The 26,625-nt window shown below is 46.6% G+C and overlaps 2 protein-coding genes across 3 annotated transcripts in view; both read left to right on the top strand.

Moving 5' to 3' along the window:
* The window catches only part of LOC102782809 (ephrin type-B receptor 4b-like), a 37,206-nt gene extending 19,211 nt beyond the window's left edge, over positions 1 to 17,995 (top strand). Inside the window, exons 5-21 of the mRNA XM_087838491.1 lie at positions 60 to 222; positions 4,923 to 5,078; positions 5,733 to 5,881; positions 5,961 to 6,159; positions 6,234 to 6,361; positions 7,636 to 7,801; positions 7,886 to 7,976; positions 8,257 to 8,312; positions 8,425 to 8,538; positions 10,371 to 10,618; positions 12,200 to 12,346; positions 12,424 to 12,492; positions 13,071 to 13,120; positions 13,228 to 13,327; positions 13,504 to 13,697; positions 14,914 to 15,072; positions 15,169 to 17,995. Of these exons, the coding sequence (XP_087694617.1) occupies positions 60 to 222; positions 4,923 to 5,078; positions 5,733 to 5,881; positions 5,961 to 6,159; positions 6,234 to 6,361; positions 7,636 to 7,801; positions 7,886 to 7,976; positions 8,257 to 8,312; positions 8,425 to 8,538; positions 10,371 to 10,618; positions 12,200 to 12,346; positions 12,424 to 12,492; positions 13,071 to 13,120; positions 13,228 to 13,327; positions 13,504 to 13,697; positions 14,914 to 15,072; positions 15,169 to 15,274 (2,295 nt within the window). The 3' untranslated portion in view covers positions 15,275 to 17,995. The remainder of the gene's footprint in view (positions 1 to 59; positions 223 to 4,922; positions 5,079 to 5,732; positions 5,882 to 5,960; positions 6,160 to 6,233; positions 6,362 to 7,635; positions 7,802 to 7,885; positions 7,977 to 8,256; positions 8,313 to 8,424; positions 8,539 to 10,370; positions 10,619 to 12,199; positions 12,347 to 12,423; positions 12,493 to 13,070; positions 13,121 to 13,227; positions 13,328 to 13,503; positions 13,698 to 14,913; positions 15,073 to 15,168) is intronic.
* The window catches only part of LOC148103139 (uncharacterized), a 193,774-nt gene that overhangs the window by 126,022 nt on the left and 41,127 nt on the right, over positions 1 to 26,625 (top strand). The gene's annotated exons all lie outside the window — the stretch shown is intronic.

The raw sequence follows: 26,625 nt of genomic DNA, 5'->3' as shown, positions 1-26,625 counted from the left end.
TTTGAGTTTAAAAATAAAAGCACTGTAACTGCAGCTTTTATTTTGACATTCTGCTGCAGGCTCAGGGCGTGTGCGTGGAGAATGCTGTGACGCCGCCTGGCGAGCAGTCACAACCTCCCAGCATGCTTTGCGGTGAAGACGGGGAGTGGGTAGGACAGCCGACGTCCAGCTGCGCCTGTCGTCCTGGATACGAAGCGGGAGAGACCGACGTACGCTGCAGAGGTGAGAGTGCATAAAACAAAAGACCTCCTGTTAGTTTTCAAAGTAAAAGCGTCGTCATTGAGACGGAACGAATGAATCGGGCACATTCGAAGGCCCGAGCCGAGACCTCGGGGTCACGACTCGAGCTCACTAACAGCTCCGACCGTCATTTGTTTTACAAAGTAAAAGCTTCTCCTGTGCGCCGCTTCATTATCAGCACTTAAAATTCTTCGTGGTCAGAACTGCGAGTCCGAGTAAACAGAGGAGAAGCTGGAGGCGATTAGAGGGAGCGATGTGTTGACAGTGTGAGAGCGAGCAGAGCAGGGGCCCCAAAGGAAAGCAGGAAAAACTCAGCAGTAATCAGATTACTCTCAGTGTTACAGCTGTACTCAGTAAACACTTTAAAGCTGAGGGAAATGGAAACATAAGAAAGTGTTTCTCTTTCACGAGCTCAGATCACAACGTTTGTTTACATATAACCAGATTATAACCAGATTATAACCAGATTACGCCGTGTAAGAGGATTCCTGACACGTTTCAGTAAACAAGGATTACTGTTCCTGTAATCAACACAGGCGTCAGAGGAAGCGTCTCAAGATTTCCACAATAAGACCGCAATTGTTTGACAATAGACATCACACTGCTGCCAGACATTACATTTTGTTTTTATTTATGATTGTTATTAAAGTTATAATGAGAAGAAAACTGATCTTAAGATTAAAAAGAGTCAAAGATTTATAGACAAACAACCTTTTTTTTTCAAAAAAATGGAAAACTGTGTCTGACTGTGATGCAATATTAGGAAAGTCCTACAAATCTTATTAAAGTCATGTTTTAAGTCAAAATAGTCACAATACAGAAGTTAAATGACTTAAATTACAAAAGTTTTGAAGAAAAAAGTAAAATGGTGTTGATGGAGTTTACAATAAAGTTTAATAACAAAAACAAAACAGTAACAAAAGTAAGTAAATAAATAATAATAAAAATAAATAATAAAATAAATAAGTAAGTAAAGTAAGTAACAAAACAGACAAATGTATTAGTCTGTTAATTGTTTCAGCAAATCAGCAGTTTTATTAAAACTTGCAACATGTTGAAAAATAATTCTGTCAACAGTTACAAATAAACAGTTACAAATAAACAGTTACAAATAAACAGTTACAAATAAATGAATGTCTCAGTTCATCAAGGTGATAAAAAAACAGCTGTTGTGTTTTTATACAAAATTCAAAATTCAACTGAATTTCTAAAACAATGAAAAGAAAATTGTATTTATTAAAGAACAATCCAGAATTAGTAGAAAGTGTTTTTAAAAGTGTAAATGTAATATTTTATTTATTATTTAAAGAAACTGTTTTAAAGTTATAACGAGTCAAAAGTCCTTTAATTAAGAAACATGTAGAATGAATTTAATGTTATAAAAACATTTGTTGTTTGAACTGAATATAATAATAATAATAATAATAATAATATAATGAAAATAAAATCTAAGATTTTAGAGAAAAAGACAAAAAAAGGAAAATTTGTAGGAAACTTGATCATTTCTCTGATGTGATTCTGAAAGTCAATGTTTAAAACAGTTTGTTAAAAACAGTTGTTGGCACACTGGACTCTGATAACAGTAACTATAGTAACTATTGTTAAGTAAATAACAGGAAGTGGTGTGGGTCACAGTAGAGGAGTGGCTGTGTCAACAAGTGTTCAGCTTCTTACAGTGACTTTGTTTATAATCACACAAACTGCTGCATAGTGACTAAAATCAGTGCAAATGAAATATGATTCATGTTATTCATGAAGCTTCACATCAGCTGTTTTACAGAAAAGATGAAGAACAGAGAAACACGTGATTATTTTTCATTAATCATCATCATCATTTTCATTATTTACTTTTCAAACGTAGCTGAAAATTCTGTTACTTTTAGTTTGAAAGTTGAAAGTTTTAGGAGATTTCTACAACAGTTACGCTTTGATGAATTGTTGTTAAAGTGTTCGGGGAGTCTCGTGCCGGCTCCTTCACGCCGCTCAGGCGTCCTTTCAGAATAAGACCTGCGGTGTGGGGGATGGTGCAGCGCTGAAGGAGAAAGTTATTATTGCGCCGTCGTTGAAGTCGTGTGCAGCTGTTTACTTTAATGAGTGAACGAGAGGGTTGTGGGTAAACTGCCGGAGCAGCTGCTGCGGCGTTCCTCTGGAGGAAACGCGCTGTAATCGGAGGCCGTCCTGCCTCCGCGCTCGCCGCACGTTTCCGTCCTGTTTCCACGCTTCCTCTCCTCTCCGCCATCGCCGCGGGATGAAAGCAGAGCGAGGTCGCCGCAGGCCACAGACGGCTTGGTTGTCCAAGTTTCCTGTTATTCTGTGCAAGGTCAAAGGTCAGCTGACTGCAAGCGGGAAGCGTTGCAGCGGCGACAGCAGAAGCAACGGCGTCCTCTGCTTGTCTCTGCTTCTGAGGGAGGGGGAGGGGCAAGAGCCAGGCTGACTGAAGAGGTCAGAGGTTAACTAGCGCTGCTTAAGCAGAGTGTGTGTGTGCTCACTCTGGTGCTTGGCAGGGGAGGCCAGTGATGACATCATGGCAGCACTTTCCACATCCTGTTGAAGCCAAGGTCACTTCCTGTCTCTTATTGTCTTATTGCTGCACTCCTCCCTTCATCCCTTCATCCCTCTGCGGCGTTCCTGATCCCAGCTCGGAGCATTACTCACATTCCAGCCACTAAACCACAGAGACAAACCTCTCTGCCTTCCACTCTCTGCTCTTTTTAAGATAATCATGAGTTCATTCTTTAATATTTCCTGTAAATGACCAAATCTGCCTCTACGTCACAAACATGCTTCATTTCCAATAAAAGGCTCCAGATGTTCATAAACATCTGTTTGCTGGAGTGTACATGAGGAGAGGCGGGTGTGTTTCTTTGGGACTGTGTGATCACTTTCAGGGACGACCACTGACGGGTTTAGCTGTTTCTGGACACACTGAGCTGCTTTTACTGCTTCCAGGTTCACTGTCATGTTTGAGTGGAACATTTGCTTTGGTTGAGACTCGCTGGCACGCCTGACACCTTCATGTTGGTTTTAGTCCCATTGTTCAAAGCCTGGTCTTTGGCCGCCGTGGTAGAGCCTGAGGCCAGGAGGCAGCAGCCTGTGTGAGCTCAAACTGGTTATGTTCAGACAACATTCAACATTCAATGTTTTTGCAATTTGTAGAACTAATCATTACTAAAAGATCTTTATAAATGCAACTGCAAAGCTGTGTAACTACATTTTATTGCTTTAAAATTAATGTTTGTATAATATTCGCGTTTTGGCTGCTGTCACATCCAAATAAAATTCTGGAATTTCACACAAAAATGGAGCCCGGCTGTCTTTTAGTCCAATTAACCTCACAGCAGTTTATTATTGGTCAGATAATTGCATTAGAAATGCTCCAAAAGGCTCCAACGGCAGAGGTCCAGTTCAGGCTGCCTGCCATAGAGCCCACATCGCTAATAATTTAAACTTTAATCCCTTTTTAAGCCTAACCAGTTTAAACAGGTGCGGTACAAAAAGAGTAGACCCCCTATAGATGACGTAATAAACATCCAGTGCATTTACAAGCAGAGTTAAATGAAACTTAATTAAAAAGTAGAGGACCAATAATAGAGCCCTGTGGAACTCCACCTGTGATGTTTCTCTGGTTTCTGCACATTTATCTGAGCTTTTCACTGCATAACAGTTATTTGGATGTAAAACGCTTCAGGTCAAACCTTCAGAGGCTTATTATACACGTGTAATCATTTTTACTGAAACACCCTGCTGTTTCTGCACTCTATGATTATACCTGGTCTATTGTTAACCCTTTAAGACCTACCATAGAACCAAGTCCGCCAGAGCTTATATTATATGTTTACATGCTGTGGAGCCATTTTTGGGAGCATTTCAAGTTGCTATACATCAATACAACCATTACAGCCTAGATTTTAATAATATGTCTGCATTAAGTGCATAGTAATTACATAAATTGCAAAAAAGTGCAATAAACTACAAAAAAATTGAAAATCGTTTTTGTTTTTTTAACATATATTTCTAGTTAGAGAAATTTAAGAGGCTTATCCCTCAAAACTGTAAATACAAAAAAGTTGCACAAAATAGTTTCCCACCACAGGAAATTTATTTTGAGTGTCTTCATAGTTTTATTTTTGAAATACACCAATTTTTATACACTGCAGGAAAAATGAAAATAAATATTATAATGCAAATTTGCAAAAAAGCAGCATATGCATCAAAATAAACTATTTCCAGCAGCAATATGAGTCCTAAGCATCCCAGAAACGACACAGAAAGTCAGAAAGTCAAAGATAACTTTTAAAAACACCAGTATAGGCTCATGAGGCCCTGATGGTAAAGAAAACGACTACATTAACTACTAACCCCATAGCGTGCTCTGACCGGCTTTAAAGGGTTAATATAGGCCTGACTCATTAAACCACAGCACGTCCCTCTGTGTGTAACTGAACTTTGTTATTTTTTATATCAGGTTGTAAACATGTTGTAGAGTTTAAATTTTTAACATGGAAGTCTATGAGCACTGGCACGCTGCTGGAGCCCCTAGTGGACAATAGAGGAAGTGCGGTTTTTGCAGCACAGATCTGATGTGTGTGCACATGTGGGTTCAGGCTGATGGTGAAGGTGGACAGTCCCACATGTGTGTGCGTTTTTACAGGTGAATGCTAATTCCAAACCTTTGTCTCCAGCCTGTCCGTCCGGTCATTTTAAAGCCGAGTCAGGACCTGTTGGCTGCAGCTCCTGTCCAGCCAATAGCAACACAAGAATCCCAGGCTCCGCCTACTGCCCGTGTCACTCTGGTTTCTATCGAGCCGACTCGGACCCGCCGCACAGTGCCTGCACGCGTGAGTCCCTCTGCTCTTCATTTATTTATTATTTAAATTATTTAAATTTCAACACTGAAACCTACATTTCCCATCATGCAGCTGGAGAGTGTCTTTCACTAGGACCTCTAGTCTCCACAGACCACTTTAAACTCTGTGTAAACTCTGGACCACGAACACACACACACACACACAGACACACACACACACACACACACAGACACACACACACAGACACACACACACACACACACACACGCCTCTTTAAGTACCCCGACCCGCCCCTCTAACTACATCCCCTCAGGCAACAGCAATTAGGCAAATTAATAGGCTCATTACCTCTTTGTGTTTGTGTCGGTGTGTGTGTAACGTCGAGGTCCTACAGGTAACGACTGCGCACACACACACACACACACACACACACACACACACACACACACACACACAGGTGTCAGGTTACTCTGATGTGGAGGCAGGAAGTTCTTATCTCTCAGCTCCTCCATCAGAAGAAGAAAACTCATTACGCAGGAATGAAAACAGGCCGCCTGACTCTCAGGTATCCCGCAGCAATCAGCCTGCTGAGAGTTGCTGCTCAGGGAAAAAAAATGTAGAGATGTCGAGCGTCTGACAGGTGATACTCAGCAGGCGCTGACCTGTGACCTTTGACCTCCGCAGAGCCTCCCTCGGCTCCTCGCTCCCCGGTGAGTCAGCTCAATGACACCATGGTGACTTTGGAGTGGAGCGAGCCACTGGACCGCGGAGGACGACATGACCTGACCTACAAGGTCCTGTGCTCCACCTGCGGGCCCGCCACCGCCACCAAGGTACGCCGCCGCCATCTCTGTCACCATTAGCTGAGCTGTCAGATCTGACTCCGCCCCTTTTCTCCTTTCTCCTCTTCAGGTCACTTCCTGCTTCCCATGTGGCGACAGTGTTCTTTACCGGCCGGCACAGAACGGCCTGACCCAGCGGCGTGTCGTCGTCTGGGGGCTCCGCCCACAAACAAAGTACATCTTCACCATCCAGTCGCTAAATGGCGCGTCTGCCCTCAGCCACTCAGAGCCCGCCTCCAGCAAGCTCAACATCACCACCAGCAGAGACGGTACAGACTACATTACCCAGAATTCTTTTCTTTCACAGACGTAATGATCAGTGAATGAGTCTGTGTGTCTGCAGTTCCTCCTCCAGTATCTGGTCTGAGGAGGGTGGAGGCCTCAGAGAGCAGCCTGTCTTTAGAGTGGAGCGTCCCAGTTGTTCACAACCAGTACAAGATCCTGGACTACGAGCTGCGCTACAGCCCTGAGGTACACACACATGCTCGTTTACGTGCATTACTAGGACCTCTATGCTACAGCCCTGAGGTACACACACATGCTCGTTAACGTGCATTACTAGGACCTCTATGCTAAGCTAACCCTGAAGTTAACCTGAGTCCATGTGAACTTCACACCAAAGTCTTTTTTACGTTCTGTCTTTGTCTTTTAGTGTGTATAAGTATAAGCGCAGATTAGATACGTTGTTTTTCTGTGTCCTGTGAGGACTGTTGTTAATGTCACTAGTAGAGCTGCCACGATTAGTCGACTAGTCACGATTACGTCGACTATCAAAATCATCGACGACTGATTTAATAGTCGACACGTCGTTTGAAGCTTTGTAAGATCACAAAAGACGCAGGAATAAGTAGTAGGATTTAAGAGTGTAATAACGGACTGAAACAGAAGATGGCAGCACTGCATGTACAAGGATGCCAGCTGCCGTTAAACCCCGAAGAAGAAGAAGCTGTGTCCCAGAATTCATAGCGCAGCCCAGCTCAGTTTCCAACAATGGCGGCAGCTAGTTAGTTTTAATATTACTCTTATTATTCTTTCTGGGTCACAAAATAAACGTTTAACATATTTTCAGGCGAGAATGTAGCTGTGTAAACCTCAAATATCTGCTCAGTTTATCAAGACACCACATATTTTCAAAAGCGCTCCGACGTTTTCGGAGACGTCTGTTACCCACTAGCTCGATAGCTAGCCGGGGGCTAGGCTAACTAGAGCCGTGAGAACACCGGACTCCCGGCTAATCGTTTTCAAACCCACCGCTGTCTTTCACTACTCAGGTTAAACATGATATATAAGTCACTTAGATAACTTAAAAATGTTATTGTTTGTCTTTTTTAGTATTTTATTTGTTCCTGAGTAAATCGGTTTGGCTGAGATTAAAGTTTTTACACAGCTGAATAAACGTCAAGCAGACAGCTGATTATCAGAAGTGTGAGATGCTCCAGAATTTACTCCGGTGTCCTGTTATATTTTAGATAGCAAGGAGTTTATTAAACTTCACCGAAACAATCTGCAAATTTCATTAAAATTTAATAAACTATCATCTTGTCTTTATTTTTAGTTAGCACATACCTTAAACACTTAAAGCTGTAAGCTAATGATAGTTATATAAGAGCAGATGCTGCTGGTGCAATAAGCTGTATGTTGGATGATGATCTGATTAGTCGACTATCAGAATAATGGTTTGTGGCAGCCCTAGTTACCAGGACTCCTGCGTTACTCTAATGCTAACGCTAACGTGTCCTTATCAGGATGGCGAGGAGTCGGTGGAGTGGCAGTACGTGTTCAGCAGGTCTTCTTCTCTGGTGCTAAACGGGCTGCAGCGGGCGACGAGGTACCGGGTGCAGGTCCGCGCTCGCTCTCAGGCTGGTTACGGCTCCTTCGGTGCCGAGGTCGGCTTCAGCACGCTGCCTGACGGTACGAGGTCGCATGCTATTACATTTTAGAGTCTGAGAGGTGAAAACACTGAGATTCACTCCTGTGTGTTTGTTTCCTGGGTAGGTGCGTCCCAGCTGATGGCGACTGGAGTCTCGGCCTCTTTGGGGATACTGGTGCTCGCTGTGGCGGCCATAGTTGGCGTGTTCTGCTACCGGTGAGTGCGTGTGTTCAGGATGCGCCCTCCCTGCTCGCCTCTGCAGAACAATAGCACACACTGACCTCAGGTTCACACACACACAGAGCAGGGTGGGACATGTCGACTATATTAAGATGGAGAAACCCGACACTGTGAGAGCGATGGCGAGATACGGCGAGATAATCACATTCCTGCGAGAGCGACAGAACAAAGGATGTGTGTGTGTCTCCTGAGGAAACCAGAATCCCGCAGCTGCTCTGAATCTAAACACCGTCTGTACCTGTCTGTCTGTCACCAGGAGGAAGAGGAGCGCGCACATCCACGACAAGAGCGGCCACTACCAGATGGGCCAGAGTGAGTCCGACAGCCAATCAGAGGCAGAGTTACAACTCGGCCAATGAGCCAGATGCAAACGCTTTTAAATGAACACGGCCGACTGACGATGATGATTGTGCTGTTTTTGTAGCGATGAAGGTTTACATCGACCCGTTTACCTACGAGGACCCGAATGAGGCCGTGAGGGAGTTCGCCAAGGAGATCGACGCCTCCTTCGTTAAGATCGAAGAGGTCATCGGAGCAGGTAACCCCCACCTGTGTGTCTGCGTGGTGTAAACGTCTGTCTGTCAAACTCCGCCCTCCAAGCCGTAAGTTTTTGATGAAGTTCTCATCAATCAGACCATTTCGGGTGTTTTAAAAGAAACTGGGAATGCTCAGAGTGTTTTTCCGACTCCAGGAACCTTTTGAGTGAACGTCTGTGCAGTTAAAAGTTTTAGAGACGTCAGCCTTTTTGGGAATGCCAAAAACCTTTGAATGGTTTCGTGATTATTGCAATAAGTAAATCATTAAAGATTCAGGAACACATCATTAGTGGGTATGGTGGAGTATATTTTGGGAATGTTGAGGAATTTCTCTGGGATCTGGAAGCATTTGTGGATGCTGGAGCTTTGTTAGGGAGTCTGCACGGAGGCAGCAGCGCGACAACAAAAGGCCCAAATATCTTGTGTTGTTTCTGAAAAGCCAAAACAAACTTATGGGTCTTAATAGGACTTTTATTTTGTAAAGTCTTCCAGATGTGTTTGTGACCTTTGACCCCCTGGAGAGCGGAACGTTAACTTTCCCATGATGAGGCGAAGCTGTGTTCACACTGAAAGAAAACATCAGATGTCATTTGTTCTCCGTCATGAACCCAGTTTTATTAAAAGTAAACACGACGCGTGCGCGTCTGTGCGTGCGAGGGCGCGAGAGAGCGTGATTGATTGAGTGTGCGTGCAGCTACTGTAACAGTAGTGCTCTCAGTGATGACATTGGTGAGATGTAACTGGATAGCGGTTGCTGCGGAAACAAGGGTGCAAACTTTTCACCGCCGGCTGGCGAGCGCGCTCAGACACACACGCGGGCCACATGTGCGTGAGTGCCGAGGGAGGTGTTGACGTGCTGGTATGCGCTAATGAGCCTTAAAGGAACACTACACCCCTCCAGTATCAATAACACGAGTCCTCTTTATTGAGTAGATATGGGGCTGCGCGGCGTCGGGGGTTCGGCCCTGCTGCGATTGGCTGTTTTCAGGTGACCGCGTGACCTCATTAGTTGCTCTGACACGTGGAGTCCCTCAGGGTTCTGCTGTGGGTCCTCTACTGTTTCCGTCTTCAAAGGACGCAAAGATCTGCCTCCACTTAGGGGAACCTCGCTGCCTCCGGCCGGCGTGGACTCGGTCTGCTCTCACTTTAGACGACGCTCAGCGGCAGGTCTGTGTTTGCATTCTGGGGCTCTGCTGTCAGCCGATCTGCACCTCCAGATTTACATCAACCTGAACCTTTAAGCTCACTTTAAGCTCCACCCTCTCGTTTCCCGTGACCCCGCTCTGTCTGATTGGCCAGCATCCCCTCAAACCTCCTCCTCTTACCTTTACCTATTAGAGAAAATGAGGTATGAGGCTGTTGTCCTCTAGCCTACAGGTGGAGGTGAATTTGGCCAGGTGGCTTTTCTTTTCTCATATTAGATATTTCTATGACAATAAGCCTGAAGGAAAACAAACACCTGGGAAAATACACCTGTGGAACGTCATTACAATGTTGTTACGACTCGGCCGGATGCACCTGGGCAGGAGTGTGACTGTTTATTTTTACATTTGCTGTCATAGCCAATGTTACTACGTAATCTTTCATCACCTGCCCATGTGATTGTTTTTTAATAATAATAACACCACCTTGGTGTTCTTCCCATTTCCTGAATCAGGTGAGGACAGGTGCACAGACAGTGTTGTGTTCAGTATATCTGAAATCTTTTCATGTTTTATCATTGATGTGGGGATTAAATTTGAATAAATGATCCCCAGTGAAATACAGGTGTGTTCTTCCATTTGAATTGTAACTATTGTAAAAGTAATGTAACCTGTGCCGTATACCTGTACAGGTGAGTTTGGCGAGGTGTGTCGTGGTCGGCTGAGGATCCCGGGCAGGAAGGAGAACTACGTGGCCATTAAGACCCTGAAGGGTGGCTACACGGAAAAGCAGAGGCGGGACTTCCTGTCGGAGGCGTCCATCATGGGACAGTTCCAGCACCCTAACATCATCCACCTGGAGGGAGTCATCACCACTTCCTGCCCCGTCATGATCCTCACCGAGTTCATGGAGAACGGGGCGCTCGACAGCTTCCTGAGGGTGAGAGGGGGACAGTCACAGATCAGTAAACCTGTCTGACCCTCTACCTGTCTGACCCTCTACCTGTCTGAACCTCTACCTGTCTGACCCTCTACCTGTATGACCCTCTACCTGTCTGAACCTCTACCTGTATGACCCTCTACCTGTCTGACCCTCTACCTGTCTGAACCTCTACCTGTATGACCCTCTACCTGTCTGACCCTCTACCCGTCTGACCCTCTACCTGTATGACCCTCTACCTGTCTGACCCTCTACCTGTCTGAACCTCTACCTGTCTGACCCTCTACCCGTCTGACCCTCTACCTGTATGACCCTCTACCTGTCTGACCCTCTACCCGTCTGACCCTCTACCCGTCTGACCCTCTACCCGTCTGACCCTCTACCTGTCTGACCCTCTACCTGTCTGACCCTCTACCTGTATGACCCTCTACCCGTCTGACCCTCTACCTGTATGACCCTCTACCTGTCTGACCCTCTACCCGTCTGACCCTCTACCCGTCTGACCCTCTACCCGTCTGACCCTCTACCTGTCTGACCCTCTACCCTTCTGACCCTCTACCCGTCTGACCCTCTACCTGTATGACCCTCTACCTGTATGACCCTCTACCTGTCTGGCCCTCTACCCGTCTGACCCTCTACCTGTCTGACCTTTTCCCTGTATGACCCTCTACCTGTCTGACCTTCTACCTGTCTGACCCTCTACCTGTCTGACCTTCTACCTGTCTGACCCTCTACCTGTCTGACCCTCTACCTGTCTGACCTTTTCCCTGTATGACCCTCTACCTGTCTGACCTTCTACCTGTCTGACCCTCTACCTGTCTGACCTTTTACCTGTCTGACCCTCTACCTGTCTGACCCTCTACCTGTCTGACCCTCTACCCGTCTGACCCTCTACCTGTCTGACCTTTTCCCTGTATGACCCTCTACCCGTCTGACCTTCTACCTGTCTGACCTTCTACCTGTCTGACCCTCTACCTGTCTGACCTTCTACCTGTCTGGCCCTCTACCTGTCTGGCCCTCTACCTGTCTGGCCCTCTACCTGTCTGACCTTCTACCTGTCTGACCCTCTACCTGTCTGACCTTTTACCTGTCTGACCCTCTACCTGTCTGACCTTTTACCTGTCTGACCTTTTACCTGTCTGACCCTCTACCTGTCTGACCTTTTACCTGTCTGACCCTCTACCTGTCTGACCCTCTACCTGTCTGACCCTCTACCCGTCTGACCCTCTACCCGTCTGACCCTCTACCTGTATGACCCTCTACCTGTCTGACCTTCTACCTGTCTGACATTTTCCCTGTCTGACCCTCTACCTGTCTGACCCTCTACCTGTCTGACCCTCTACCTGTCTGATCCTCTACCTGTCTGACCTTTTCCCCGTCTGACCCTCTACCTGTATGACCCTCTACCTGTCTGACCTTCTACCTGTCTGACCCTCTACCTGTCTGACCCTCTACCTGTCTGATCCTCTACCTGTCTGACCTTTTCCCCGTCTGACCCTCTACCTGTATGACCCTCTACCTGTCTGACCCTCTACCTGTCTGACCCTCTACCTGTCTGACCTTCTACCTGTCTGTTTTCAGATGAATGATGGCCAGTTTACCACCATCCAGCTGGTGGGGATGCTGCGCGGCATCGCAGCAGGAATGAAGTATCTGTCTGAAATGAGCTACGTCCATAGAGACCTGGCGGCTCGTAACATCTTGGTGAACTCCAACCTGGTCTGTAAGGTGAGGGTGTGGCCCTGCACACCTGTCCGCTCGACTAATCTAAACAGATCTGACAGTTGTGGTTTTGTGTTTTTCAGGTGTCTGATTTTGGCCTGAGCAGGTTTCTGACTGAAAACTCGTCAGACCCAACGTACACCAGCTCTCTGGTGAGTAACTCTTTATGATTTCTTATATCCTTATCTCAGACACAAAGGCCACACCCATCTGCTGTAAGGGACAGCCAATCAGAATAAAGTTGGCTTAAAGGAAAGAAGATGAAACGGGCTCTTTGAGACAGAGGATGGACTGGGGGGGGCCGCATCAAGGTTTCAGATAAAGCTTTACTTTGAACTGTGAATCATGCAAAGCTGCTCTCGTGGAGTCCGATAATAAAATGGTGGAGCTGGAGCTGATTAGCCTCCACTTTAAAGACATGAAAGACAAAACAGAAGCCACTCGCATGTTGTTGCTACAAGTTGAGTTTTGTCTCTGATCATGACAGCTCTTAACAGGAAGTCTTTTATTCATCAGTAGATGATGAATGTTGTCTTTAAGACCTTCATCATCAATCACGTCTGTCTGGTTGGTCTTTCAGCTGTTTTGGTTCTGCTGGAGATCCTCAGGGTTCTGGTCTCGGCCCTCTGTTGTTGAGCTCTATATAAACAGGATCAGTTTTCCCTGCATTACCTGGTGCTTTTATTGTGAAATTCAGTTATTACCTGACTGATCCAGTCTTGTTTTTTAGGGCGGCAAGATTCCCATTCGGTGGACGGCTCCTGAAGCCATCGCGTACAGGTGAATGCTGTACTGCAGGCTGGCGTAGTGGATAAAGTCTTCCTCTTCTTATTGTTATTATAGTGTTCTGTAGATAATCATTTGATGAATTTACTGTCTGATTGCAGGAAGTTCACTTCAGCCAGTGACACGTGGAGTTACGGGATTGTCATGTGGGAAGTGATGTCATACGGGGAGCGACCGTACTGGGACATGAGCAACCAGGACGTGAGGACAAAAGCTCTACATTTAAAACTTGATTGTTTGGAGGTTCATGGACGTGAAACTGCGATCGAATCATTAGTGCTCGTTTACAATAAAGAAGCTGAAATTATTCCAGCAAATGTGTCCAAAGCTGATGGTTAAAAAAGTGCTCACTGCCTCTCACGCTTCTGCTTCATCAGGTGATAAACGCCATCGAGCAGGACTACAGGCTTCCCCCACCGCCGGAGTGCCCCGCCTCCCTGCATGCGCTCATGCTGGACTGCTGGCAGAAGGAGCGAGCCAACCGGCCGAGGTTCTGCGACGTGGTGGCGTCCCTCGACAGGCTGATCCGAAACCCCACCTCCCTGAAAGTGACGCACCCAGAGGCACAGAGGTGAGGCTCGCTGAAGGAGAGGGGGCCGTGGAATGTCATTCAGGCACCAGCTGGTGGGTCGGGGTCAAAGGTCAGAGTGTGGCAGGGAGACAAAGGAATGTGGGGCAGCCAGCTGTGTGATTGACAGCTGTTTACACGAGCAGGTGCACATTCCTGGATTAAAACTCCAAATGAAGCCTGTCCTCCCGACTGTCCACCTCCTCTTTCAGTGGAGGAAAATCAGAGACACGAGGAGGAGGAGGAGGAGGATGGAGATCAGTGTCAGATAAGAATGAGATTGTGAGGCGACGTGCATGTTTGTGCTTTCTGAGAGGAATAAAGTTCCTGTAGTTTGTTAGCAGCAGATAGTACAGCAGCACCACGGGTGGAGCTGCCGCTCCTCGTTCTGCTCCGCAGCCTCGGGGAGCTCACTGTGGGTCTTTCAGGTTCTGGTTAAACTGTGTGCAGACCAAACAGGAAGTTTCAGCTTCAGTGCATGAGTTCAGTTGCTGGGTTTTTTGGAAATTCACAAATATTTGCCAAAGGGCGGAGGAGTGAAGTGATGGGAGAACCTCAGTGCTGCTGTGACACAGCGTGAAACTATTTTTCTCTCTTTGCCAAAGTGGACATATTTTCACTTGCACGAACACGTATGCACGAACTGTTCGCGTCGCCTGGCACGGATTTCAGGTTGTTTTGAACACACAGTGAGAGCAACCCTCCATAGCAGGACGAGGACCTCCACCTGAGTCCAAGAGGTGGAGCCAAGTCCATCCACCACAGCAGCTGGCCAATCTGCCGAGGGAAATCGGAAAACAGGAAACCTTCAAAATAAAAGCAGGACAAGTCTCCAGTATAATAAGTTAGCATGTTGAAGCAGTGATGCAACACTAAAGAATATAATTTAATACATCCAGCCAAAGCCGGGTCTTGACCGGGATAATGATCCCAAACACAGCAGCTCCTTCTTTACACCAAATTACACGTCTTTGATTTTAAGACTGAAAAAGGGGTTAACATGTAAACCTTAGCAGCTATATTTAAGACCTACATGTCATTTTAAGGGTTTCCTGGCTTGAAGCCAGCACGCTCTGCTTATTTTAACCCCAACCATGACAGAGGGAATAAATCTCACGCTCACATAGTCATGCCACATATTTTATAGGCTGCAGGTCTGAACGCGCTGCTCTAATAATGACTCACTGAGGAATGTCATCGTTCACATCTGTCCTTGCAGCCTGTCCCATCCTCTGTTGGACCAGCGAGTCCCGCCTCCTCTGTCGGCCTGCGGGTCGGTCTCCGAGTGGCTCCGAGCCATAAAGATGGAGCGCTACGAGCAGAGCTTCCTGCAGGCCGGATTCACCAACCTGGACATCGTCTCGCAGCTCAACACTGAGTAAGACACTGATTGGCTGCCTGCCAGTCAACACTCAGGGAAACCAAGCTCTGTATTTATTTATGTATTTGCATCACCCTCTTTCTGTTTCCATAGAGACCTCCTCAGAGTGGGCGTGACCCTCGCAGGGCACCAGAAGAAGATACTCTCCTCCATCCAGACGCTCAGGATACACAAAGCTCCACCCACCATGCTCTACTGACCAATCGCAGCCTGGTCACAGCACGACACTCAAAATGACCCTGACACTGTCCACCGTTGTACCCGATCCAGCCAATGGGAATGCTTTACAGCCTGAAACACTAACTGATGCAGTTTGAACCAATCAGAACGAAGGAATGAGATGACCATTCTTTGGCGGGCTGGTTGAACCTCAGGATTTCTATTGCCGCGTCTCGCTCAACCACATCCCGAGGTTGCTTGTTTTTTTAAATCACAGAAATCAGCCAATCAGCATCCAGCACAGAAAGGATGTTGGAAGACTTTGGAAACTAGTCCTTATGTGGACTCTTCTGATTGGATGTTCCTCCACTGTAAAGACTAAGCTCCGCCCCTTGCTGGGAGCATAGCTTTCCCAGCCTGTTTGATGGCTGGAGGATTTTCCACTGAAGAAACATCAAGAGAGAAAAATTACAGGCAGAAAATGACTAAATCCTGCTGGAAACACAAGCAGGAAACTTTGGTTTGTACTTCCTGTAGAAGAAACAGACCTTTGCAGGATGCTGCCACTGTGACCGCACAGACCTGAGAGCCTTTTAAAATGAGCCGGACGTGGACGGTGTTTGAGTTTCTTCAAGCACCAATAGGAATCTGAACACACGTGTTTCTGAAGGACATCTTGGGAATGTGGGACACGCGGGAGGAAATGTCACAGGAATTCCAACGCACCGGTCGGTAATCTCCCTCTCGGTGGGATTATTTCCACACCAGTGTTCAGGACCATCTGAAGGGGTTCGTGATGTGACCTGTCAGCATGTTCTAGTAAAGTTTCAGCCTCATACTGTTTGTAATCTGTGAGGAATATTCTGGGTTTGCCTCAGAAAACACCGGTGTACTTTTCAAGGTAGTCTTTGGGAATGTTCGCTCCCTGCTCAAACCAGAACTTTTCCAAATGTGATTCTCTGGATTAAGTCATGTGGGAGTATTTAACTGTACACACGGTAGTTTTGATTGTTCGGTGCCTACAAACGATCGAAGCCCAGCTGTAGTGGGTTTCTGTGTTGTGAACGTACTCAAGTGTATTTCGTCCTCCAGCTGTGAGGCATCATCTTTGTAGACTCAGCTCCCTGTAAACGTATGAACTGTCCGTACGTGTCATTTGTCAGCTTTCACGTGTTGGGCTGAAGCCACTGCAGGGTTAATGTTTTAAGACCATTTTCCACAGGAAGTGAAGCCATTCAAAGCTTCGGTGTTGGACACGAGGACCACGTTTGAGGACCACAGCAGAAATCTTTTTGTTTAATCGTGAACTTTTGATGGTTTTGTATCGTAGCACTTTTCTTTTGTACCTGATATTTGATCGTATTTTTACACAAAGCAGGAGATCAGAGTTTTTATAGTAAACCTACATTTCAGGCGAAACGTTGTCTTCACTTTCTGAAGAGTATAAAAACAATCTGCCTTAGCTTACACGGAGTGAGACGATCCAGGTTCAGGACCAAAGATCACATCTGCCCACTGGAGCGAGACTGTGCGTCCGCCTCACTACATAAATGTTTAACAGCGGCCCACAAACCAGCTCTTCCACTTTTACAACACTAACATTAACCATCAGGCCAACGTTTGGCAGTTTGCCTCTTCAGTCTCTTCTGTTCTCCGGCCAAACACTCACTAACGTGAGGAGCAGTCTTAGCGATGCTTCACAGACAGGAAATACCTGAACACCGCCGTCACCTTCCTCACCGAGCCACCATCGTGGTCATCGTCTCAGGTGTAACTCCAGCAGATGATGAACCACCGAACTAATCATGTGACCTGAGGAGATTGTCCACTGCAGTGTTTCTGCAGAGGTTTGCATGCATGCAAAGGAGCTGTTGGGTAATAGAATATAACAGGTGTTCTCCTACATTTTAAACGTCACGATAAGTCTTGTATCCTGTCGTTGGAGAGCAGTAACCTGAACAGACGAGACTGAAAAGGCCTCTGAGATCAGAGCTGACTGAGATATAGAACAAAAAGAAGGATTGTTGGCTGTAGATCAGGGGTGTCGAACTCCGGGCCTGCAGTTTTTAGATATCACCCTGGGTCAACACACCTGAATCACATGATTAGGTCATTACCAGGCCTCTGGAGAACTTCAGGACATGTTGAGGAGCTAATTTAGCCATTTAAATCAGCTGTGTTGGTTCAAGGACACATCTAAACCTGCAGGACACCGGCCCTCGAGAGTTGCCCACCCCTGCTGTAGATCCTTCGGTTTTAGGGTGGGACTTTTGGATGGATGAAAACATGCAACTGCCAAAAGGAGCTGCCGACATACTTTGGTTGGCCTCCAGCTGGAGGCTGAATCATCCAGTAAACTTCTGTCATTCGAGTTCTGATCATCAGGACTGAATCACGATGGTGTTTTTACTGAATCACATAAACTGGTTCATTGGTCCATTACCTGCCAGTCAAAGCACGAACGGGCCAATAACAGCTCCTCTTCGTCATGCCTCCTTTCTGTAAGTCACAGTGTTGCATGATGGGAGTTTGAGTCCGTGGCAGTCCACCATCGCTCCACTTTCATTACAGACAAATGTAAACACTTTGTTTTGGGAAACAAATTTTATTTAATGAGTAATTTTGAATGTTGTGAACTCAGCTCTGCCTTTTATACGTCCACACTAATGTATGAGAATATTTTTATTGTTAATAATGTTGTCGTAAAGAAGGATGTCCACTGGGCGAGGGAAACTCCAATAAAGATGCCCGTCGACACGTCTGCCTGTCTGCTTTGTGTTAAAACCAGGAGAAAACTTTTACTCTAGTTATTTATGAAGTAAAACCAAACTCGGTGTTACGTCTGAGTCGCCGTCAGTGACAAATAGCACGCAGATATCAGAGGACGTGTTTCGAGCTCACAGGGGTCGGGAAGGAAACGTGGTTTGGCCTGATTTAAGATGAGACGGGATAGATCCTCAGCAGGTTAAACCCCCGATGGGAGTGTAAGAACATGGCGCTCAAACCCAAAGAGCTGAGGGTTAGGTGGGCCAGCTTTAAGACGAACTACAGGTTAAGGTTAGGTAGTCAGAGGGCTGGGTTTGGATTAGAGCGGGTTTATCCCGTTAGAAGACGGGATTTTGGTTTTTGGATGTTGTTCTTTCAAGTCATGCAACGAGGAGGTCATTCTGTAGAGTGTGGAGGTAATCTAACCCAGCCCTGTGATTGGGTAGTTTTAGGTACAGTAAGCTCGGCTTCACTTCTCTGCAGACAAAAGGACGCCACCTTGGTCCTTGATGGTTAACAGACTCTTGCAGTTCATGGTTACATTCTGCCATCAGCTTCACGTCTCAGCATCTGGTTTACCTGATCTAACTGAAACTGATGCAGTCGTCTTAGAAATGTTTCACACACAGGATCGTTTTAACGATTTTGATATCAATCTCTTCTAAGGCCGTTCACTCTGAGCTACAGCTCTGACCTTTCACTGAGAGCACCTTTAAATCCTCGGGCAGATGTCTGCAGCCTGTTTCGGGGCGCGGCTGAAGACCAGGGAGGCTCTGCAACAATCCCGAGGTGACTCGAACGTTTATGACAGAGCCTTTCCCCGTTTCACTCGAGATTTCCTTTCAACGACATTTTATTTCCTGCAGAGTTTCTTTTACGATCTTTGTGCACATTTAGCTTTCTGACTCTGTCACATCATTATATCACAGTATGTGATTTAAAAAAAGAACAAAGACACTTAGATTAAATATATGATGACGCCTCAGAACAGTGATGTGAATATTTAATGAAACCAGGTTCAATTAATCTGATTTTAATCAGAAAATATATCCAAACAGCCTGATGATGTCATGTTTCCCCAACTGATCTGCATAACAAAACACAATAAGAAAGAAAATAAGGCGTTCTCTCTGAAACAAGCTCTAATTAAACCTCTAACTAGGGCTGCTCGATTATGGCAAAAATGATAATCTCGATTATTTTCACTGAAATTGAGATCTCGATTATTTGATGATATTTATTTAACAATAACAATGTGTTGAATAATGACTTTAAAGATTGTCAAAAATAATATAAAATAGTGCAAATACTGATAACAGTGCAAATGTTTGCAATATAAGAAATAAATGAAAAATGTAAACATCTATGTTTAGTGAACTTTGCAGTGTTGCTCTGTGGTGCAGCTACGACACTGTAGCAAAGTTTACACACTGTGTCTACTTGATCCACGTCTGACTCATGAACCCATAATGTTTCCACACCACTGAAGTTTTTTTTACCTCTTTTCAACCAACAGCAGTCACTCTCCTCTCCAAATAACTTCTGCTGAGCTTTCCGAGCTTCCCTCGGGTCCTCTTAATCAGCGGTCCCCAACCCCCGGGCCTCGGACCGGTCCGTGAGTCGTTTGGTACCGGGCCGCGAGAGTTGAGGCTCAGGTGTGAAATGTTTGGTTTTCAGGGTTTTTATCGGTTTTCAGCGTTATTTTGTTATCGTTTTTATCGTTTACTCGGTTTTCCTGGGTCTTTTCACGTGTGTTATGAATAAATCTTCTTTTTTTCGGTACCGGTACTAGTTTTATTTTGTTGTATTTTTCCGCGACACCTTAAAGGCCGGTCAGTGAAAATATTGTCGGGCATAAACCAGTCCGTGGCGCAAAAAAGGTTGGAGACCGCTGCTCTTAATTGTTGTGACACGTGTTCGAAACGCAGAGAGGTGCGCTCGATTTGCCATGCCATGTAAAACTGTCTCAGTTTCATTACGAGGAACGAGAACATCTGTCCTGCTGTCATCTTCTGATGATGTACAACAGCTCTCGGTTTTAGTCGTTGAGCCACAATTTGTGAACTCCTGCAGAAACGCCGACCTTTGACCCCGAGCTCTCTCCAGGTCCGTGTTACGGCTGCAGATAACGGCCTTTGTGTGGCGTGTGTGCAAATCACAGGAAACTTAAAACAGTCTCCTCGTTTCCTCTGACGGTTTGAGCTCAGAGCACAGAAGAGTTTCATTTAACTTCAGATTGCCTTCAGTGTGACCTTTGACCTTCAAGAGACAAACAGACCACCATGGACTGAGTGTTTCTTATCAGGGCTGAGATGATGGAGGGATGAGCGGCTGACGGACAGAAGGCAGACCCGATGGAGGTCCGGGACATCGTTGTGTGTGCTGACGGTGCATTTCATTTATAGGCGAGAGGTCGGAGTTCACTCAGAAGGTTTGTGTTTGTTTTAAAGATTAACTTTAGGCCTAATTCACAGTTACTGACAGAGATGAGCAGGGAGGTGAAGAGGCTGTTTTTCTGTGTCTGTCGTGCTCAGGTCACTGCCACAGACCCATCAGCTTCTTCTAGAAGAAGTTCTTCTTGTGACATCATCCATCTCCTGCTGTTTATCCGGGCTCTCAGTGCCGCTTCCTCCTGCTCCTCTGGGAGACAAAACCAGCTGACATCCCAAAAACCCTCCCTGAGGAGGCATCCACAGATAATGCACCACCTCAACTGCTCCCCTTCCAGGCGCTTTTATTGTAATTTAAAGACCCTCCAACAGTTTATGAGCATTGGGCGACAGTAGGAAGGACGACACCTCCATCAGGGCCAGGATCAGGGAGCTGTGACCGGTTGTGGGTGAGGGAGGGAGACGGGAACCTCCCTCTAAGCCTGAGAGAAGAAAACTGGAAACGGCTCAAACAGCTTCTGTCTTCACCACTTCTGACCACTATTCCAGGATCCCTCCGTTTTCTGCGGTTGAATTTGAAGCTGCTTCCCGTCCTTCCTGGTTTTCTGCTTTTCCAGTTTGTCGTTAAAGGCAGTCATAAAAAGCTTCAGCCCTGCAGTCTGAACGAGCCTGACGTGACTCGATTGATGCTGTGATGATGTGCTGAATGTGAAACAGACTGAACCAGGAGAACAGAGACGCGTCGCAAACAGGAAACATACGTTTGAATGTTTCAGCCGAAGCCTCGTAGCTGCAGAGAGGCCCTGTGTTTGCTATAAGCTTACAGTCCGACTTTCCCTTTGAGCGCCTGAAACGTGAGAGCGTAAATACATCCTGGGCTCGTTCCCCTCAGACGAGTCCAGCATGTGCTCCACTTTCAGCTAACAGATGTGAAAATTACAGCCGAGCGCCTCGGCAGCTGTCACTGATCATAATTAGCTTCTGAAATCTCCGTTCGCCGCTCAGCGCTCGCTCTGTGACGTCTCCCCGAGTTCCCCGAACCTCAGCAGCTCCAAAGTAAGGAGCCGCCTTCCTAAGGCAGGTAAGAGCACGCCGCTCCAGGCCGGCAGGTGTTCCACTTTAACGCCGACAAACACGCAGCGACGGCCACATGTGGGAGGTCAGAGGTCAGAGCAGCTCGAGCAGGAGCATGTGGTTCGTGTGACTGACAGTCGGTGAAACTCGAGCCTGAACAAACACTCGACAGAGTCTCAAAGGCAGGACGTTTTCTGCGACCCTTCACCTTCATTCATGTCGTTTGTGGCTCCGCACACATTCTCACTGATCACCATGACGACGGAGAGTCCAGTCGTTCCCGTTTCCGGGTCCAGCTTGCTTCCCGCCATCATGTGACTAATAAACCTGAAAAGCTGGCAGATGTTCCACCAGCTGTTTGTGTTCCAGTTGCTTTTGGATAAACTTTAAATGCGGTGCTGCCCTCAATCTGAGCACGAGCAGGACTCTCCAGTAAATCAGGATTTGGTAACTGATATGTTACCTTTGGGGGTTTCTATTAAAAACAGGCTCCAAGCTTTTCTGGGCTGCGATTTGACGACCTCCTCTGAACCCTTAATGACGAGTGTCGTGGTATATGTCAATAAAGTTGTGGTTGGACAACTATTAGGATGGTTTCTGGGTTTTTCCAAGAGTCGCTGCCCAGGCAGAGACCACCCTCACTAACTGGATGTCATCTTGTTCTACAAGCTGAAACATAGAAACAGCTCGGTCCAGAAACGAGCTTCACGTTGTCTCCTAGCAGGCGTTTCAGACATAAAGACACTTTAAAGTAGCAGTGTCTGTGCAGGCAGGCGACGTGGATAAGCCCTGTAATACTTCCTGTTTCCTGCTTCGGGACTAGCTCAGGTCCAGGTGTCTATCTGTGTAATCTTTATATAACTTGTTACGCATGTCCAGACACAAGCGGCTCATATTAGTTTCCTCCTTGGCTGATTTCAGGCTCAGACATCCAGAGGCTGCAGTAGAGCTGCTGAGGTGGTTTGAGCACCTGAACGCCTTTGGAGGGTTTCTGGGCAAGCCCAGCTGCGAGGAGATCCCATGGCCATAACTTCTTGGAGAGAGTATTTAAATATTTCCCTGGCAGATTAAACATCGCTGAGGAAAAGGGCGTCTGGATCTCCCTGATTCAACTGCTGCCACCGTAGCCGAGCTTCAGATCAGTGGAGGGAAAAGGATGGATGTTACTTAATCGCAGGACATTTGCATTTTTTATTAAAACCGCATGAAGTTCTTCCAAAACTCCTTCAGTGGTGCCAAGAAATCGTAGATCCTCCCAAAGAACCACCGAAACCGCTGAAACCTCAACGACAGCTGTGAGAGCTTAGAGGAAGACCTCTGAGCGTCCGAGCAAACTCTCTGACGTTCCCGACGATCAAACTCTCCGACGTTCCCCTGAAACTGAAAAACCGGCCTCACGTTGTTCCTCAGAGGAACACTTTTATCACCGAGGTGCTCCTGAAAATGTTGGTGAGCGAGTTTTAATCAAGTCTGGATCAGAACCACGAGCTCAGGTTTCACTCCCGTCCCTCTGGTCACGTGACGCCCTCCCCTCGAGAGCCTTCCACCCTGCGAGCCTCTCGGCGAGCTCCTGAAACTCCTCTCGCAGGCTGCCGCCACCGCGCCTCGTCTCCCAGAGCTCATCTGACAGAAATGACTTCCAGACACGGCGCAGCGAGCGAACAGCGAGCAGCGCTCGTCTTTATAAATACCAGCTGCTCGCTGAGGGCACGATCTGATGTGAAGCTCTGCCGGGGCGGCTTAAAGCCCGGTTTAAACCAGCAGCGATACTCTGTGTGTGTGTGTGTGTGTGTGATGTATAGGAAGGAACATTTCAACATGTTATTTCACTTTAATGAGCACATTGTTGGCAGAGAGACGCAGAGAAATGAAAAAAACAGGTTTGTGTTTCATCTCTGAGTGCTGAGGAGTGTGTGTGTGTGTGTGTGTGTGTGTGTTTGGTGTGTGTGTGTGTGTGTGTGTTATCCGTAGAGGTTTTGGCCGCCCTCCTGCTCTCTGTCTTTGTCTCCACTGCGATCAGGACTGACAGCCCTGAAGTGCCTGAGTGTGTGTGTGTGTGTGTGTGTGTGTGTGTGTGTGTGTGTGTGTCATACATGTGATTTTTTCCAGTTGAAGACTTTCCAGTTTCCTGACAAACCTCCTGACCTTCAACATACCAAAAACCCTGGAACCTCTTCAAGCACCTCTGGATCCTCCCTCACAGCGGACCAGTGGGACCTCCTTAAGGACTCCTGGAAACTCCCCAACAATCCACTTGAACCCTCTGTAGGTCTACCAGAACCTCCTCATAGACATCTGGGAGCTACATGCTGCCTGAGTCTTTAACAACCTATGAAACTCCTCGAATCGCATCGATGACTCGCAGAACCCCCGGAATAACCGCTGAAGCTCCCCGAGGTCGCTCTCAGATATTCCTCACATCCTGGAGCCTCGCCAACATCCACGAGCACAGAGCGATTGCACCGACAACCTCAGAGCCTCTTTACAAAACCACAGGAGTAGGACTGAGTCGGTCCAACACATGGAGCCCCTTTCCAAGCAGAAGCTGTGAGACCACAGGACGGTTTCTTCAGCATCTTATTGTGTCAGGTTTTATTCTGGGGGCTGGCTGAGTGTTGCTAAGCCTACTGCTAACTGCTGAGTCGGCCTTTGTTAGCCTCTTGACATTGACCAGGTCACAGGCCACTTATCTGGGGTTAGCTGAGGTCGAGTTGGGCTCTGTTAACGTCCAACTCTTTTTAAAAGAACAAAAATGCAAATCTGAGAAGAATTTCAGGAAAAAGAAGCTGTATCAGTAGAATTCATTTGAAATAGATGATGACCCTCACTGGGGGATGTTAACCTCTAACGCTGACCTTTCTCTGGCAGGTTAGACTCGGATGGTCTCAACAAGCAAATAGTCGACAAAGAAGTGTGGATGTTGTCTGAAGTCTAACCAGAGCCCTGGAAGAGTTTCCATGACCTGCTGGAGTTTAACCCCTGAGGTCTAAGTCATAATTGTTGACCCTAAATCTAAGCTAGCTCTAATCCCAGTCTGAGCCATCAGAGAACAAAGAAATCTCAGCTGTATCTGACGCACATCAGTTTACGTCTTTTCCCAAACACGTCTGTTTCCTCAGAAACACAGGGTAGAGTCGGGGTCATCGCCTGGCGAGGGCTTGGACCTCACAGGTTGAGAGGTTGACATCAGTCCTTAAACTTTACAAGCCAAGCCTGAGTCTGGTCTTTAATCTGTCCTTCATTACAGTGCAGGCTCATGGGAAGGAACAGTCAGTCTTTTTGATGCTGGTTCTGAAAACCAGCCAATCACGAGCCACATCTTAACAATGGCCAGGTCGCTGGTGACTCATCCAGGATAAGGGTCGGCTTTATGGTCCCCTCAAGTCAGATTTGTGTTGTAAATTTAGAGCTGATCTAAGCATCCGAGACGTGAACAGCAGTAAAACTTTGTGCTGCTGAGTATTTGTGACTCCTGAATAAGTCACACAGAGCACTCCGAGAATACGCTGCAGCATATATAACTATCTGTAGTTCCTCAGCAGTTACTGAAACATTTTTGCTCAGCCCATCGAATTAAAGCTGAGAATGTGCTCTGTTTAAATCCGCTGTGCTGACACGCAGAGCTGCAATTATGAGAAGTAGTTCTCAGTCCAAACATTTTCAGAGTTCAGCTCAAAGCCAGCAGGACTGCAAAGTGTCTGAATGAGTGCGCTGCTCTTTCACACTAATCGCTGGAATAATATTGTGACAGTGACTAATGGGCCCTTCAACACACACACACTGATGCATTGTGTGTGTGTTTTCTCTCTGATGTTATCTGATCTGAGTTCAGCTCACTTTTATTTATCCTCTCCCCGGCGGCCATGTTGGAGCTGCGCTGTGTCCCAGTTTCACTCATGGAGACTTTGTTTCATGAGACCCAACACACTGTGACTCACACACTGTCTTCATGCTCACAGTTTCTACAGGACGTCTTCAGTGAGTCTCCAGCTGTTTAACAAACCATTAGCACCTCTGGAAAAACAGCTACAGAGACATCAAACTCACTGAAACGTCCTCACAGGCTCGAAGATCTTCCTCACTGGTTTCTTAGTTGTTTCAGAGACTGTTCGAGCCTTGTGATCATCCACTAATTCTCCCTTCATGATAAATAATGAAAGCCATCCCTACCTGAATAAAGAGCTCCTGGGAATGGTAAATGGCCTGTATTTGTATAGTGCTTTTCTAGTCCCTAAGGACCCCAAAGTTCTTTACACATCCCGTCATCCACCCATTCACACACACATTCACACACTGGTGATGGCAGCTACATTGTAGCCACAGACACTCTGGGGCGCACTGACAGAGGCGAGGCTGCCGGACACTGGCACCACCAGGCCCTCTGACCAACGTGTCAACGTGAAGTGTCTTGCCCAAGGACACAACGACCGAGACTGTCCAAGCCGGGGCTCGAACCGGCAACCTTCCGATTACAAGACGAACTCCCAACTCTTGAGCCACAATCGGAAGTCTCTTGACCAGCAGAAACAGTTTGTCAAACATGTTGCAGCCTCCATAGAGCAGCCTGTACAGCTTCAAGAAGTCTTTCTTGGATTCATGAAAGGATCATTTTCAAGTCTGATAATATCTGAACAACACATTCAGATATTCAGATATTATGAAGGACCCTTGAAAGCCTCATTGCATCCTTAAGTGCTCCAAACAGCCCTCTGAGACATAAGATAAAATAAAAGATCCCAACACTGCCATCAAGGTTCTGTTGACCTGTTTCATAGACCCACACGTCGTTATCAAGAACACAGGGACTCCATGAAGCTCCCAATAAACACGGGAATCTCCTTCAACTGTTTCAAGGACTTCAAGTGGCTTTCCAAAACCCAAAAACTTATCTCCACATTCCAGCGTTTCTCTTCTCTTTCCCGTCACCTCCAGCACAGTCACAGGGGACAGATGACCTCCACGACCATGGATGGATCCTCCAGAGAAGCGTCCTGTTCCTCGCCGTGCTGCTCACAGGAGATCAATGTTGGTCTGAGCTGACACATAAACATCTTGAGATGAGCGTTGTTTTGAATTATGAATAAAACAGAAAGCTTACATTAGAGGAATCTACTGGAGGATGCATCGGAAATTATTAACGAGCACTTCAACCTTCCAAAGA

This window comes from Neolamprologus brichardi, chromosome 3 (genome assembly GCF_056152115.1).
Source record: "Neolamprologus brichardi isolate AB-2024 chromosome 3, ASM5615211v1, whole genome shotgun sequence".
In the NCBI taxonomy this organism is placed as follows: Eukaryota; Metazoa; Chordata; class Actinopteri; order Cichliformes; family Cichlidae; genus Neolamprologus; species Neolamprologus brichardi.
Note: the sequence above shows the minus strand (reverse complement) of the source record. Positions and strands in the feature narration are given on the sequence as shown.